Source organism: Simochromis diagramma, unplaced genomic scaffold (genome assembly GCF_900408965.1).
Source record: "Simochromis diagramma unplaced genomic scaffold, fSimDia1.1 OVJJ01000685.1, whole genome shotgun sequence".
NCBI classification, from domain to species: Eukaryota; Metazoa; Chordata; class Actinopteri; order Cichliformes; family Cichlidae; genus Simochromis; species Simochromis diagramma.
This window is the reverse complement of record NW_024387477.1, coordinates 4347340-4364592: the sequence shown is the minus strand read 5'-3', so window position 1 is coordinate 4364592 and position 17253 is coordinate 4347340. Positions and strand designations below refer to the sequence as shown.

The window sequence follows — 17253 nt, the reverse complement described above, 5'->3', positions numbered from 1 at the left end:
TGTTTTACAGGACAATTATGTAAAAACCTAAAGATGCTGTTAAAATAAATATAATAAAAAGGTTTGGTATTACTTGCTGAGCACATCAACTTTTATTAATTTAACCATAAACTAAATTCCTGATTTGCAAAATTATGATTAATGCTGAAAGCTGAACTTATGTATCAGTGCCAACAGCTCCTCTGTATTCACTTATTATTACATCAGCAACAATCAAGCTAACCTTAACCTTGTTAGCAGACAATGAGCGGTGATATAACATTACTTTAAGAAATGTCGAATTTAAAGCTGCTAAACACAAAGAGTGAAATATTAAAATGAGAAATGAATTAACTAAGTCACTTACCACCACTAGAAATCCCTCCACGCATTGCTGAAAATTCTCACGACTATTCTAAATCCCACAATGCATCTGTAAATATGGAATTTTACAGTAGCCTATAGACTTTATCCAAGCTCCCAGAATGCATTGCTGTTTACAGAATATTACTGTATTTTTTGAAATACTGTAAAATTATGTTGTAAGATTTTTATTTTTACAGCAATTTGTTTTCATTTCTCATATCATAAAAATCAAAATCATCAAATAAAGTTGTTTTTTTTTTTTAATTTATAAATATGCTTACAAAGGTGCATTTATACCAAAAAGGTTCATTTCTACCCTTGTTTTCATTGACAGGGCCAGTTGAATTTAAGCCCCCCTCAGCCACATCCCTGCTCCACAGTGGCAAGTTAACTTCGTCTATATCACATTATATTACACAAACATGCATTTAAAACTGATAACCAGCAGCAGATTTACTCATTAGACACCCAATATTGCTCATGTGGAAAATAATGCACCCAACCCACATCAGTTGTGTCTCTCTCTATTTTATTTTTTACTTCTATTTCCAAGATAAAGAAAAGATGATTTCACATTTTGCTAGAATAAAAACATTTGCCTTAAATGTCACTGCTTCAATTAATCAACATTAATAAGGTTTTCAATAGGACATATTGGAAGTGCAGTAGGATGTAATCAGACTGATAAGGGCAACAGCAAACCTGTTTATAAATGAGAAGTGGGAATGTGGGTGTGTGCAAAATTAAAAATGCATCTAGAAGAACAGCTGCTACATTCTCACTGACTTGCTTACAAAAGAAATCATCAACATTGTCTATAATATAATTTGTTTTCGGGTTCACACTGTCATTCTTAAGCTAAATTTACGATTAACGTGATAATGTTTCCCCTACACTTCTAAAATCTCTGTGTGTGTCCAGCTCATCCGAACTTAGTCTCTCCTGCAGGCTGAGCCAGCCGACAGCACTCCCGCTCACATGGACTCAAACTCATCGATGCGTTGTTTAGTGTTGCCCTGACGAATCTGACGCAGGGTCTTGTATTTGTCACGGCCCGCCCTCACATTCTCAGCGTGAATCAGGTCATTGGGGGTCTTTTTGCTTTCGTCTACAGCTCGAGCCAGTTCGGTGCTCAGGAACTGGGGGGGGGGACACAAACACAAAGTGAATAAAATCCTCTTACCTGAAAGTACAAGACTATTCACAAGCCTTACCCTACTCCCCTAGACTCCCCCTCAATCCCATCTAAAAAACACTCCATTGTGCCCAGTTATAAAGTCTATTTTTGTGTTGCGTTGTCTATGCAGCATCAATTCTCGTCACGTCTGTGAGATGGGGCACAGACGGGATTTGCAACTTGAATAAAAACAAAAGAATGATAATGTACCGACCCACCAATGTTTAATTATGTAAAGTGCACTTAGCTCTGGTGAAACACAATTTGTGGCAGTAATTATGTGGCCCGTCTTTACAGCAGAGTCAAAACCTCCATACGAATGTGTCAACAAAATGTACAGAAAATTTAACAAAGTAGTTTAAATGTTTGTGACAGCACAACAGGACAGCAGGAACTAAAGATGCGATTTTCAGACTGTAGGAAAGAACAATCAGCTGGTTGGCGGAGTAGGTAAGAGTTCACAACCTCAAGGTTGTGAACTCTTACCTACGAGATTGCAATGGTTATTTAAAATGAACATGACGGCTAGGTGAAGAACAACAATCTACACTAGAGGATGAGGCTCACTGAGGATTGGCTTGATATCTATCGAAAAGCATGACTAAGAGAGAATTTGGGAGGGCAGGTGGAACATGGAAACGAGAAAAAAATGGCTGCGGCAGACAGTTATGCATTCGCTGCTGGAAAGGGTCGGTTTGAGGTGTGGTCCCACTGTTAAATGTCAAATAAATAATCTCTAAAAATGTAACTCAGCCACTTACTACAAAGTATGTAACACCAATACAAATTTAATAACAGATTAGAATTCGTTTTTTCACAAAGTTAATAGTTGGAGCTGGATCGAGTGGCCATGAATCCTGGCTTAGTTATGCTGCCATGGGTGTAGGCTCTGGGGAGTTCCCATGATGCAATGAGTGTTTTTTCTTCACTCACCTTTTTTTAACTCTCTGTGTGCTTTCACACCACTCTGCGTTTACTCATTAGTTATTATTAATCTCTGGCTCTCTTCCACATGTTGTCTTTGTGTTGTCCCCTACCCCTAACCAACAACTTGCAGCTGCAGATGGCCCCGCCCCTCCCAGAGCCTGGTTCTGCTGGAGGTTTCTTCCTCTTTAAAGGGAGTTTTTCCTTCCCACTGTCGCCAGGAGTTGTACGATTGATGGTGTTTTCTCTATTTTCTGTATTATTACAGGGTCTTGACCTCACAATATAAAATTGTGATTTGGGTCAATATAAATAAACCTGTATTTATTATATTATATTATATTCACCAAGTGGCACTTACAAGTTTGCAGTTTTTCTCAATCGCTTTCACACATTTCTTGAAACATGTTTGAAAATATTATAGCTGATACACAAATTAGTTAAACTACAAAAGCCATAACTAGCTTAAAAGCTTATTTTCATGCTTCAGAATCCAAAGTTGTGTCAACAAATAGAGCAACAGGGCAAGTAACTTTAACATGACACCAAAGTGGTAAAACAATTGCTGATATTCTACGATAATGACGGTGTACTCCTATCCTTCCAGTCTTGTCCTACACTGACATTGAGCGCTGTGTATCAAAGGAAATACTGATGGTTTGAGATGCATATGATTTTACATTGTGTTTTGTAAAGCAAAGGAGCACTTTGCATATAATGAGAGGAACAAAGTGTTTATTTTGGAGGCACACAATGCAATGGCCACTCAACATATTGCGATGCAGTAAAGAAAAAACATAAAAAAACAAAATAAAATGTGCAAAAAAAAGTGGACAGAACAAAAACATTTAAACTATTAAGACTAAAAAGCAAATAAATAATAATCGGCACACTCTGTGCTACACTACAGCCGCTTGTTTCGGTCACAGAGTCCCAGAGACCTCACCTCTCAAGCTGTCCATTGCAAGGTTATAGTTGGTTAAGTAGAAACTAAAACTAGATGTGAAAAATATTTGATGGAAGTTAGAATGAAAATAAAAACTAACAGAAGTTATTTTGTAAAACTTGTAAAATTAACTAAAATAAAATAAATGTATGTATTCAAAAATGTATGATTTTATTGCTATATCTTGCCTCTGCCTCATGCTTTTATAAAATAATAACTACAAAAGCTAAAAGTAACACTGAAACTAATTCAAACGAAACTAAAACTAAACATCCTGAAATGTTGATTTTGTTCATCTGGAAGTAACATTTTCAGAGGGAGAAACGTTTCATCACTCGTCCAAGTGACTTCTTCAGTCTCAGCTGACTGCAGGTTTCTCCAGCCTTATAAACAGTACATTTGCACAAAAACTGAAACTAGCACCGAATGAATGAACAATGAGGTCAGTTCCTTGATTATTAATATGCAAACTGTCATGTCCATTGATAAACAACATCAGATCAAAGCTGATTGATCATCATCTGAGCGTACACATCTTGGACAGGGAGGAATGCTGGTTTTAGCGCGGACTCAAGGAGGCCATTTATGTGAAAAGAGAAAGACCATCTCTGAATCGAGGAGAGGGCCTAAGGGTACATATTTCACCATTGTACAATGCTGTGACTGGAGCCATTCCCCAACTCTCTGTGAATGGATCTCATGGGTTTTGATCAGTGGGCTTTGATCAGTGGGCTTTGATCAGTGGCTGTTGATCAATGATCATGACAATTTGCATATTAATAATCAAGGAACTGACCTCACAGCCCATCGTTCATTCAGTGGGCTGGTCACTCATTGTGCAAATTTACTGTTTATAAGATTGGGGAAACCTGCAATCAGCTGACTGAAGAAGTAACTTGCACGAGTGACGAAACGTTTCTCCCACTGAAAACACTACATCCAGATGAACACCACTAATCATTAACTGTGTGGAGAGGGTGGCAGACTTTCGCTTCTTGGGAGTTAATATAGAGGAGAACCCTTCCAGGAGTGTGAACACCTATGAGTTGCTGAAAAAGGCCCAGTACAGACTGCACTTCCTGAGAATTCTCAGATGGAATTACATCAAACAGAGACTGCTGGTGTCCTTCTACAGAGCCTCCATCGAAAGCATACCAACCTACTGCATATGCACCTGGTACACTGGCTGCACAGTGGCTCAGAGAAAAGGACTCCAGAGGGTCATTAACACCGCCCAAAGGATCACTGGCTGCTCTCTCCCCACGCTGGAAGACCTACACAGCTGTCTGTCTTAAAAAAAGCCCAGAACATTACAAGAGATACTACTCACTACCAGAGATGGGCAGTACTGTAATCAGATTACTTTTTTCAAGTAACGAGTAAAGTAAGGGATTACTATTGCAAAAATGGTAATTCGATTACCGTTACTTTCCGGTAGGAATGCTGCGTTACTGCGTTACTAAAACCGTGATTTTTTTGCGAGAATGTCTCATGACAGTGACGTAAGCCAGTGCGACGTTCGTGAAAACAGCTGTGTACAGAGCAACAATGGATAATATATCGAGTGCGGGAGAGAGTATGAGCGTGCAGCGTTTAAAGCGTGGAAGTACTGACCTTACAGGGAGTGCAGAATTATTAGGCAAATGAGTATTTTGTCCACTTCATCCTCTTCATGCATGTTGTTTTACTCCAAGCTGTATAGGCTCGAAAGCCTACTACCAATTAAGCATATTAGGTGATGTGCATCTCTGTAATGAGAAGGGGTGTGGTCTAATGACATCAACACCCTATATCAGGTGTGCATAATTATTAGGCAACATCCTTTCCTTTGGCAAAATGGGTCAAAAGAAGGACTTGACAGGCTCAGAAAAGTCAAAAATAGTGAGATATCTTGCAGAGGGATGCAGCAGTCTCAAAATTGCAAAGCTTCTGAAGCGTGATCATCGAACAATCAAGCGTTTCATTCAAAATAGTCAACAGGGTCACAAGAAGCGTGGGGAAAAACCAAGGCGCCAAATAACTGCCCATGAACTGAGAAAAGTCAAGCGTGCAGCTGCCAAGATGCCACTTGCCACCAGTTTGGCCATATTTCAGAGCTGCAACATCACTGGAGTGCCCAAAAGCACAAGGTGTGCAATACTCAGAGACATGGCCAAGGTAAGAAAGGCTGAAAGACGACCACCACTGAACAAGACACACAAGCTGAAACGTCAAGACTGGGCCAAGAAATATCTCAAGACTGGTTTTTCTAAGGTTTTATGGACTGATGAAATGAGAGTGAGTCTTGATGGGCCAGATGGATGGGCCCGTGGCTGGATTGGTAAAGGGCAGAGAGCTCCAGTCCGACTCAGACGCCAGCAAGGTGGAGGTGGAGTACTGGTTTGGGCTGGTATCATCAAAGATGAGCTTGTGGGGCCTTTTCGGGTTGAGGATGGAGTCAAGCTCAACTCCCAGTCCCTACTGCCAGTTTCTGGAAGACACCTTCTTCAAGCAGTGGTACAGGAAGAAGTCTGCATCCTTCAAGAAAAACATGATTTTCATGCAGGACAATGCTCCATCACACGCGTCCAAGTACTCCACAGCGTGGCTGGCAAGAAAGGGTATAAAAGAAGAAAAACTAATGACATGGCCTCCTTGTTCACCTGATCTGAACCCCATTGAGAACCTGTGGTCCATCATCAAATGTGAGATTTACAAGGAGGGAAAACAGTACACCTCTCTGAACAGTGTCTGGGAGGCTGTGGTTGCTGCTGCACGCAATGTTGATGGTGAACAGATCAAAACACTGACAGAATCCATGGATGGCAGGCTTTTGAGTGTCCTTGCAAAGAAAGGTGGCTATATTGGTCGCTGATTTGTTTTTGTTTTGTTTTTGAATGTCAGAAATGTATATTTGTGAATGTGGAGATGTTATATTGGTTTCACTGGTAAAAATAAATAATTGAAATGGGTATATATTTGTTTTTTGTTAAGTTGCCTAATAATTATGCACGGTAATAGTCACCTGCACACACAGATATCCCCCTAAAATAGCTAAAACTAAAAACAAACTAAAAACTACTTCCAAAAACATTCAGCTTTGATATTAATGAGTTTTTTGGGTTCATTGAGAACATGGTTGATGTTCAATAATAAAATTATTCCTCAAAAATACAACTTGCCTAATAATTCTGCACTCCCTGTACTTTGAGTTTTATTCCATAAAAAGTGACAAAAACATTAGTGTCCATTGTGCGTGGGAAGAAAACTTTTTACAGCGAAAAAAACCCCTAAACTTCCAAGCAAGCACCGAGTGCGCAACGACGTAATGGGAAACTCACAGAGAAACTCACGGATTCTTCAACTGACCGCTGCGGCACACCTGCACCAGAGTAAACCTCCTGCTTTACAGGTGAAAATAGAGCAAAAGGACCGCTAGTCTTTGACTTTATTTATTTTCTGCTGTGTTTTACTTGCATCTATTTGAAAGAGTGAGTGTAAACACACACAAAAAAAATATTTTATGTGCTGGAATGTGCAGGAAATAGGTTTAAATATTAAACAAATTTCTTCCAGTCAGAGAATGGTGCATATAATTAAATTTTTGCTTGATGCATAAAGTTAAAAGATTAAAACTAATAAAACAAGTTTTAAAAAGGGACTTTTCCATTTGATTACATCTTTTATGATGGATTATGTAGAAAAAGTAGAATTGGGCTGAAAGATCTATCGCTTTATCACCTATTCAGGTTGTAAATCGTGTTTTTAAAAAGTAACTAAGTAACTAAGTAATTAATTACTTTTGAAAATAAGTAATCAGTAAAGTAACGGGATTACTTTTTGGAGGAAGTAATCAGTAATTAGTTACTGATTACTTTTTTCAAGTAACTTGACCAACACTGCTCACTACTCACTATGGCCACTTCCTGTTTGAACTGTTGCCCCCTGGCAGACAGTACAGAGCAATCAATGCAAGGACAGACAGACTCTAACACAGCTTTTACACAACTGCAATAACAGGTCTTAATGTTGCTACAAAATAATGGTCATTATGCAGCTTATATGGTTTATGCACTGAGTGAGGTATGTGTGTTTGAATGTAAGGGAATTGTTTGTTCAAACTGCTATATTATTCTTATTAGCACTTTAAGTTTTTTTTAATTTTTTATCTTTATTGTTTTTATTTAATTTTAATTTTATGGATGGTGCACCGATCGGAGACCACTTTCATTGTACCTGTGACAATGACAATAAAGACATTCTATTCTATTCTATTCTATTCTATTCTATTCTATTCTATTCAGAAACAACCTTTTGGGATTTACTTACCTGGATGATTGAGCATCCATCAAGCCTAAAACTAAATATTTTCAACCTGTAAAAACTAACCTGAAACCCCCTTGTGGAAACTAACTGAAACAAACCTGAACTAAAATAGAATGTCAAAACGAAATTATAAAAACTAATTAAAAACTACTAAACTGTAATAACTGCTCACATGCAGTCTAACAGGAGGATGGCCACCTGCATGTCTCTGCATCTTCACATGCGCTGTTGTCCTCCCCTTTCTTCACTGTCACACCCTTTTACTCCTCTTCCTTTTCTTTGGGCAATCTGTTTCCCTCCTAAAATTTTCATCTGAGCAGTCCGTGCAAGGTCCCGCACTGCGACCATGCTCTCTGTTGTACATATGCTCTGTAAATATGTTTACTTTGGGGCAGATTTTGACTGTTCAGTAGGACTGCTCTGAATGTGATGTCTAACACTGTGTACATACACCATTACATAATACCAGCATATTTGAGAGTAAAGACATTAAACTGAGAAAAAGTACATAATCTATTTCAATCACAAAGGTTTATACAACCGACAGTTTTTCACCCTGTAAACAATTACGCTGAGTCTTTTACTTAAATGTGCAAAAATTTGCAAACGGTAACAAAGAATGAGAAATGCTTCAGGTTGTGCAGAGGACAAAGGGCTTTGAAAGACTTCAAATCCTGTTGTGTCAACAAGAAAAACTGTAACATTTGGATTTACTAATTAATGCAAAAGGTATTAGAATTGATTGCATGTGTGTGTTTGTGTGAATTGTTCCCACATTGGTAGAATGGGCTCATTTTAATCCAGACTCATTTTGCAGGAACTGGCCATTTACTCATTGTCACATTAGTCTCAGTATTCAGCTTGAGTGGTTTCTAATTTACAGAATATTATTCAGAGAACCTAAAGCTTTTAAATTAAAAACAACAACAACAACAACAACAAAAATCGAGGGTATTTTGTGAATAATTTGTCCGCTCTCTTAAACAATCCATGACTGCTAACCTCTAGCTGAATAGGACCTCTGACCAGACTAGGTGATGTGTTACTAGACAGACATTTGACTGTGTTCAGCTGACCTCACCTTTAGGTTTTTCTGTAGTCTCTGGTTCTTCTGGGCCTCTGTGACTCTTTCCTCCTCGCTGCGATCTCGGACCATCCCCGGAGAAGTCAGCTCAGCGCTCGCTTCTGCGCTGCTCTCATCCGTCTCATCGTGGTCGAGGATGTTAGAATGGACCGAATCCTGGATGTGGACACCCATGAGTTTAGTCTTCAGCTCTTCTTTTGTTTGCTCCAAATCAGCTTCTACCATCACTGCCTGTTGACAGACATGACTCGTACTGAAGTGCTGGGGTTGGATGTTACATTAAAAGTAACTGAGTAATTGATGTAATTATTCACTATTATAATATAACTAACATGGGAGTCCCATTCTTAAAAAAGGCCTTATGGATGTACTATCACTGAAATAGCTGACCATGACATCTATTTATTATTTTGCTTGACATTTATGATTATTTTTTATTAATGATATATAAGGGGGTAATGACTGATAATTGTTAATGCTTCAGATTCCCTCATCAAACACAAAACACTTGGACTATTTGACATCTATGTTGGTGTTTTTGCAACATTAAATCCATAATTAAATCAATACCTACACATCTGGTATAAATGATTTATAAACAGTATAAACTATAAATGATTTATACTGTAAATCATTTATGTTATAAACATAGCAACATATTTTTAGTATTAAGGCATGGGTGCTATGTGATAGTAGACTATGTGGACTCACAGCTAGTTTAAAGGGTTTTTCATAGAAGCTCTTAGGTGATCAAAGAAGCCAGACCTTAGCAGAATAAATAAAGAACTATGATGATGTACAGTTTATGGTTTGGATTATCTGTTTCATGTTTTCGTGTTTCATGCAGTTACATTATAGTATTTGCAATATAGCATTTATAGCTAGATAGAGAAATAGATAGATATACTGTATATGATAATGCAGTGATGTGGGTAACACTGTATTTGTCTTTTGTACTCAGGTCTGTTGACAGATATGTGTATAAGCTTGAAGCCCTTCTTGATTTCTCTCATGATTCTTTAATTTACCCTCACCCTTTTCTGCCATCTTTTCGCCTCTTCATCCTTTTTCTTCTTTGCATCTTCCAGCTGAGAGATCTTAGAAGTAAGGTCTGCCAGCTCAGTGGCCTATACAACAGTGGTTAGGAATGGACAGAGAGTTAGGAGCCCTCCTGGTATTAGGTCATTGTGCTCTTTTAGCGCAATGTGTAGGAGAGAACGTATGCTTGCATGCACTTTGCATTTAACTGAAATTGAATTTAAAAATCAGATTTTATAAAACAATCTCTTTCCTAGCTTCACGGATTGAATCAGTATGTAGGTTCGTCAATATATGATTCTGTGAATTTGACTGAAAATGAATAAAAGGCTGCTGTGTGCAGTTGTACCAGGTTTTCCTGATTTTTGATCTGGGTCTCAGAGTGGTGCAGCAGGGCTGCTTTAGCCTCTACTGCAGCTCTGCGGTCTTTGTCCAGGCGCTCAGCCTCCTCCAGAGCAATTTTTCTTTCCTTCTCTAACTCAAGCGCCCTACGAGTTTGCTCCTCCAGCTCTGAAACAAACGTGCACGTTCACACAGACACATCCAACACACATCCGTCCCAGCACACCCAAACATGCCCGTTTAAGCTTTACAATCACGAAATATAAAGTGTTTAAATTCGCACAGCCATGCTTCAGTGTTTTGTTTTTTTAACAGAAAAATAAAACCAAAGTTAAGAAATATTTGCATTCAGAAAGTCGTCAGACCATCTTGAGCTCGCTTTGTCTGTTCCTCAATCTGTCTCAATCTCTCCATCAGCTCCATGGTCTCCCGAGCAATCTTCTCTGTTTCCTTCTCAGCATTTTCTCGCTTTTTTTTCTCACTCTCGAGCAGAGCCCTGACAGGAGAATTGTGCATAAATACACATCCAAAGAAAAAAAACCATCATCTCCTGACAGTCCTTTCTTAAAGCAGAGAGAACACACTGTAAACTGTAAAAATAAACTTTCATTATTCACTCCCCGCCCCCCAAACACCACCACCATCACCACCACCACTTTCTTACCTCTCCATTTGTCGCTTGTTCTTCTCCTCACGAGCTTGGGCCTTCATCTGCTGCACCTCGATGGTGTCGGGCTTGCGTCTGCGCATGTACAGGTCATGATTCCCCATGCACAATGCCAGGATGCGTTTGTTGATGCGAAGACGAGGTACATAGAAGACAAAGTCCTATACCAAACAGAACGCAGCAATCGTTGAATGTCCAAGGATTGGTTTGTGATAGGCCCCTAGCCCATCAAATCCATTTTACCATCAAGGATGTGTTTAAATATTCAAAAAGGATAGTTTTGTTTTTGAGGAAAGCATTAGTTTTTCTAAACTCTTGGGCACTTTCCAAGTCTCTGCATGCAGTCAGAAGGCAAATTGGACTGAGGGTCTAAACTCATGTTTGTAAATGAGATCAAGCAGAAGCTCATTACACTACTTGCTGTAATTTATGCGTTTGCAAATTTTTTATTTTGGCAGTAATAAAAATATGGGATTCGCTCACACCTCCTGTTTACAGTCACAGCGAAATATCATGAAAAAAGCCTATGTTTGAATACTAACATATTATGTACCCTCACTGGTACACAAGGAAAGACTATTTAATACCGTCCATGAGCATCTATGAAGTGAGTTACGATAAGCACACCATCAAGCTGAACAGAGAGGTTGTTGCCAGATTTTAGTTTAGCTTCATGGAAGGCGATGTTGCCACCGTTAACGATACCGTTTCGCATACCGGAGCTTTCCTGTCGATGGGCTTGATGACAAATTTCTTGTCGTTGAAGGAAATATTTCTGATCTCACTCCAGGGAAAGCCAATCTTTGGAGTCAGCCTGCAAAAAAAATGGTGTGTGGTTTTTCATTATACTGTGGTGTACAGGAAATGTAACAGATGTTAGCATGTTGAAAATACAAAACAGACGGAAACTGATTGCCTGCTGATAGGAGCTCTGTGACTTTAGCACTAACATCAGCATGCAAATATCTTCACAATCACTTTAACATATTAGCATGATAGAATTTGATAATCAAACAAGAACCAAAATACATGGTAGAGCCTTTTTCAGGTACTTGATTATATGGATAGAAAAATCGACAAAAAGTAGCTCATTTCATTCAAATGAAAAAAAAAAAAGGTGTCTCTAGAATAAAGAAAAGCAAAGTCATCTGGCCACCATGAATGCCAGTGGTTGTGATGGACCAGTGAACAGAAAGATTTACAGACTGTGACGTATTTAAATGTCTCAGAGGCATTCATGAATTAAGACTCACTTGTCCTTTTTGTCATAGATGTTTAGCCCCAGTGCGTCCACCCCTAACCACAGCTCTGAGCCTTTCTTGTTCTTGATGTTGAAATAGTTGACCCCATACATCTCCAGATCCTGTGCTATCTTCAGGTACTCTAACATTGCATCTTCTCTGTGTGGAAGAAAGTATCATTATGAACAAAACACCAGAGTGCAAAAAAAGTGTATTCAAACCTTTTGTTTTGTTTTGGTTTTTTTGCAGTAAAACTGTAGTACCTGAGTATCCCTTTATGCTCTTTATGCCACACCTGGATTCTTTCCTCCCACTGACTCTTGTTCAGCTTGTGCTGCTCCAAAACCCTGGTTCAGTCAGTAGAGTAGGTACGCCAGTTAAAGTTAAGGTCGCAGAAACTCGAAATTAAGGTGAACTCTGGCTAATGCTAATATTCACAGGATGTACTACCTCTGTGGTAACAGCTTCTCTTTTGCGAGATATCCCGGTACATGATAATCGTCCCTGTAGTCTCCGAGCTTGACCTGAACAGCGTATGAGGCCAAGAGCACCGCAGTCTCAGGTGGACAGTATATATCATCATTTAAGATGCTCTCCTTTACCTAAAATAGAGAACAACAACTCACGAATAACCCATTTTATAGTAGGACAAGGATTGCAGTATTAATGTGTAAATACACAGAGAGAAACCCTGTGTATTCTTGTCTTTAACTAGTGCACCCGAATGCACACTTTCCAAGGCAAGCACTCTCTTATGGAAACAATGCAAAACCTGCTGTTTCTTTTTACTGAAATTTGTATTATTCCTATTGTTGTTGTTTTTTTTATCTAAATGCAAATATTTCTTATGTTTCAGTAAATTTGCCATTTGCAATAAACTGACAGGTGTGAGTCGTCTTAATGGAAAAAACAAATGGTTCCACATGAGTTAGAATGACTAGGAATGCTCATCATTGCAATTTTTGGTGCAAATTTACATAACCTTCCTTTCAAAAGCTTGGGTTTTTGTAAATGTGCTCATCTCCAACCTGCAGAAAAAAGAGCCGCTGAGTTGCCTCTTGGATCAGCTCTTCGGCGACGTCCTCGGGGTAAAACTTGGCCCTGAACTTGATCAACAAAGGGTTGTCCCGCTTCACATCTTGAGCAGTCACCTGATTTATTTATGTTTTTTTACAAGCAGAGGGATGAATAAGTAGCTAATAATTAGCCTCACAATATGACACAGTGGAAAAAATTTACATCTCGTTCACCTCACCCTCTTGTTCAGCTTGAGCCAGGTGGAGAAGCCTTTGCTGTCCTTATATTGAAGCCCAAAGAACCACGTCTCCCTCAGCCCGATTGTCTTCACTATCTAAATACATGAAGGAACACAATCAAAGTCGTGCTTTTGCAAGTCAGATGATGTCTTTGACTGTACTTGCACGGCATACCTGGTCAAAAAGCTGTTTGCCAGTTGTGCTGGGCAGGATGGCAAACTCCAGCTCTGCATCCATGGTTGTAACTCGGACATTTATCTGCCAGAGAAAAACACTCTCACTGAGATACAGGGGGAAATGCTCCCTGCTGTGCATTCATCTGCGTCACTGGAGAAGCATCAAGGAGCATGGAGAGCAACTGGGTGGAAAAAAAGAGCACTACAAAATCTGTACTAACATTGTTCGTTAAAAAAATGCTAAATTTCTTGGTTCTTTTACAGCAAAACAAAAAGAGAGTGTTCCTTACATTCTTCTGTTCAACCAGGAGCATCCAATCGCAAGAGGTTGGTGGGGACTACAATCAAAAAATGAAGCCCACAGTGTATTTTAGACTTAACTTGCAACATGTTGGGTTTTTTCCATGATGCATTAGTAGTATTTATAATGATGGCTCAAAGCAGCGACACCATATATATAGCACATATTTTTTGCAGTTGTTGATATAGACCAGGGGTGTCAAACATGTCGTTTGGGGGCCAATAAAGATTCCACTCTGGTCCACTAGCTGACTTTGGAAAATGTGAAGGAGTGCATACATTTTAAAACTTAACTGTATTTTCAGACGTTTTATATTTTTCCTCCTGATAAAGACATCCCTCATGTTACACCAAAGTAGTTAAACAACAGTTTTTTCACTATCTACTATTGAAATGTCTGTTTTTTCCAAATTTGTCGACAGTAAAAACAACATTTTCTGTGACTTAACAAAAATTTTCTGCTTTATAATTACAGCACAGTCCGGCCAATGAGCTGCTAGATGCTTTTCTGTAATTTTGCACATGTATTTCTCACAATTTAAGCACAAAGAGCTGACAAATTTCTCTCACTTACTACAGCAGCGTTTCTTTATCATGTAGCAAACAAAGATAACTCAGAGATTAAATGTGTAGTTAAACTTCTTTAGACCCACAGAAAGGGGAGTTTCACTCTTCCAGGCCAATCAAAGTGGGGTGTATGTGGCCTACAATCTAAAATGTAAGTTTGACATCCCTGGTATAGATTGACTTGTAAAATAGCGAAAAAACAAAAAAAACACCAACGTGGGGGGAAAATTGTTTGCGCTGTTCCCTGTAAGGCTTTTTAAAGCTTTATTAAGCTTCCATTAGAACTTGATTTAATTATGACAGAAACAATAACAATGTCGCACAGCTGATAGTCTCACCGAACACACTGTTTCAGTGAATAGGCTACACATGAAAGAAAGAACAGAAAGCTCAACTTTGCAACTGTTTTGTTTGTATAGAGAAAAAACTGAAACAATAAGCTTCGATACATGCAGGAACACAAATGCAAATAATCAGAAACACCTTTTTAATATCACAGCTTGATAAGAGCTGCACTAAAAATACCTCTAAGAATCTTGTAGCTTTTACAGACGAGGTCCAATTGCCATACTTAAACCACTTATGTAGCGCAGTATAATAAAAATATAGAAAGATAATAAAAGTCAGATTACTTACAGTTGACATTTGTATTCTGTTTTAACCTATAGCCAAAACACTTCTTCAGAGAGGTGCTTGTAGTTGCCTTTTTGCTGCCGAGTCATATGAAACTGCTTGCAATACCTGCAAGGATTATACTGAATGAGAATGGGCCATTGTATTATTCCCAAGTACTTTTCATTTAGTTAATCCAGTGGCAGCCCTGGCCCACAGGTTTTAAAGTGGCAGCCTTCACCCACTGTCTACGCTTTTCTTCATGAATCATTGAGGTTTTGACCTTGTATCACTCGCAGTATCTCAATGAGCCATGATGTGCGTCTGCCAAACCTGTCTGTAGACGGATACAATTCACCAGTAACTAACCACAGGCCATTATTTCTCAGTATCAGTGAATGCGGCAGTGCATTCCTCTAATCTATTAATCCTCTCAGAAATGTTCAACGCATATGTTGTTATGGCATACAGTTTAAAAAGGGAAGAGTGTTTGTTTTTTACTTCACCTGGAAGTAAACTGCAATAAGCCCCCCCCCCCCCAAAAAAAAGTTATACTAAATATTCCTTGTTTATGCACTCCATAGACTCTAAGATCATAAATTTTCAAAAGTACATTTTTCTCAGCTTTACAAACACACAACCAAGTACAGAAAGTTTGAAGAGTTAGAAACATCTAAACTTGTGAAGTGAAAAAGTTATGTTTCTGCAGTATTTAAACACCAGCAGTGTGTTTTTAAGTAATTCTATGGAACTGATCCCTCTAACCCCCTTGTGCACATTGTCAGAAGTTACTGATTTGCATCCCTTTTGCTGAAGCAGTGTTCAGATTACACTCGGGGGGATTCATCAGAGTGTACTCATCAGAGCCTTGTTAAAGAAAATGAGTTTCCAGCCATTGTTCTTGTGGTATAACAAGAGAAGTCTGGGACTGCATACCTCCTCCAAGACTGAAAATTTCCTTCATAACATGAGTTTAGTCTCCCAGATCCATCTTGATAGTATCTTGATCTGGATTAGTTTATGTTATTTCTTGAAGACATCATGATAATGTCTCCCATTTCCCCCCTTATTTCCATAACTTTTTGATAAAACCTTCTCTCAAATTAGAACAGGCAGCTCAAACTAATCACAAAACCTCCTTGGCTAAGGTAAATTCGGTTGTCCTGCCAGTTTACAACAGAAAATTTCAAAGGGAAACCATGAGCAATGTAGAGTTTGACACCTGCACAAAATCAGCGACAGTCTGACCAAAGAGTAGCACTCAGTTATTTAGGGACATGCTCCAACTTCTGGCTTGCACCTTTGTAGAAAAGGATTCATACTGCAGTGCCGTAATAAGCACAAACACACTTCCGAGCTGTGCAAGAACTACTTGAAAGAAGACCAGAAAGTGCTGTCTTTTGTTCGCTTTTCTTCCACAGTCACCTGACCTCAACCCCATCACACTTTCATGGAGCATAACAAGCATCAACCCCGCGGGAGAGCTTGGGAAGTACAATAGAGAAATTCTTAATTTCATGAACAAGTTTTCAGAAATTACTCTCTTAATTTAAACTACAGGGAGTGCAGAATTATTAGGCAAATGAGTATTTTGTCCACATCATCCTCTTCATGCATGTTGTCTTACTCCAAGCTGTATAGGCTCGAAAGCCTAGTACCAATTAAGCATATTAGGTGATGTGCATCTCTGTAATGAAAAGGGGTGTGGTCTAATGACATCAACACCCTATATCAGGTGTGCATAATTATTAGGCAACGTCCTTTCCTTTGGCAAAATGGGTCAAAAGAAGGACTTGACAGGCTCAGAAAAGTCAAAAATAGTGAGATATCTTGCAGAGGGATGCAGCAGTCTCAAAATTGCAGCGTGATCATCGAACAATCGAGCGTTTCATTCAAAATAGCCAACAGGGTCGCAAGAAGCATGTGGAAAAACCAAGGCGCAAAATAACTGCCCATGAACTGAGAAAGGTCAAGCGTGCAGCTGCCAAGATGCCACTTGCCACCAGTTTGGCCATATTTCAGAGCTGCAACTTCACTGGAGTGCCCAAAAGCACAAGGTGTGCAATACTCAAAGACATGGCCAAGGTAAGAAAGGCTGAAAGACGACCACCACTGAACAAGACAAGACACACAAGCTGAAACGTCAAGACTGGGCCAAGAAATATCTCAAGACTGATTTTTCTAAGGTTTTATGGATTGATGAAATGAGAGTGAGTCTTGATGGGCCAGATGGATGGGCCTGTGGCTGGATTGGTAAAGGGCAGAGAGCTCCA

General features: G+C 39.1%; 1 protein-coding gene across 3 annotated transcripts; it reads right to left on the bottom strand.

The window, feature by feature from the left end:
• Nucleotides 1–274: 274 nt before the first annotated feature.
• On the bottom strand, nt 275–15548 carry LOC120723765 (moesin-like). Of its 3 annotated transcripts, XM_040015465.1 has the most exons (15): nt 15005–15548; nt 13792–13839; nt 13500–13583; nt 13325–13420; nt 13098–13220; nt 12520–12671; nt 12333–12416; nt 12082–12228; nt 11546–11642; nt 10826–10989; nt 10527–10657; nt 10169–10329; nt 9816–9908; nt 8779–9012; nt 277–1484 (listed from the first exon to the last, which is right to left on the bottom strand). In XM_040015465.1, the coding sequence occupies exons 1-15, from the start codon at nt 15011–15013 to the stop codon at nt 1320–1322; spliced, it is 1788 nt and encodes a 595-aa protein (XP_039871399.1). In that variant the 5' UTR covers nt 15014–15548; the 3' UTR covers nt 277–1319. The 3 variants fall into 3 exon arrangements, with proteins under 3 accessions (XP_039871402.1, XP_039871399.1, XP_039871401.1); XM_040015467.1 differs by lacking the exon at nt 13792–13839 and having other exon boundaries at nt 278–1484; nt 15005–15546; XM_040015468.1 differs by lacking the exons at nt 12520–12671; nt 13098–13220; nt 13325–13420; nt 13792–13839; nt 15005–15548 and having other exon boundaries at nt 275–1484; nt 13500–13558.
• Between the last annotated feature and the right edge of the window lie 1705 nt (nt 15549–17253).

Bases quoted from the DNA above. Each gene is read 5' to 3' on its own strand.
- LOC120723765 (XM_040015465.1), bottom strand. The intron at 13,421-13,499 runs GTATGCCGTGCA...TCATGTATTTAG, and splicing joins GCAAACAGCTTTTTGACCAG to ATAGTGAAGACAATCGGGCT. The intron at 9,013-9,815 runs GTGAGGGTAAAT...GTCTGTCAACAG, and splicing joins CGAAAAGATGGCAGAAAAGG to GCAGTGATGGTAGAAGCTGA.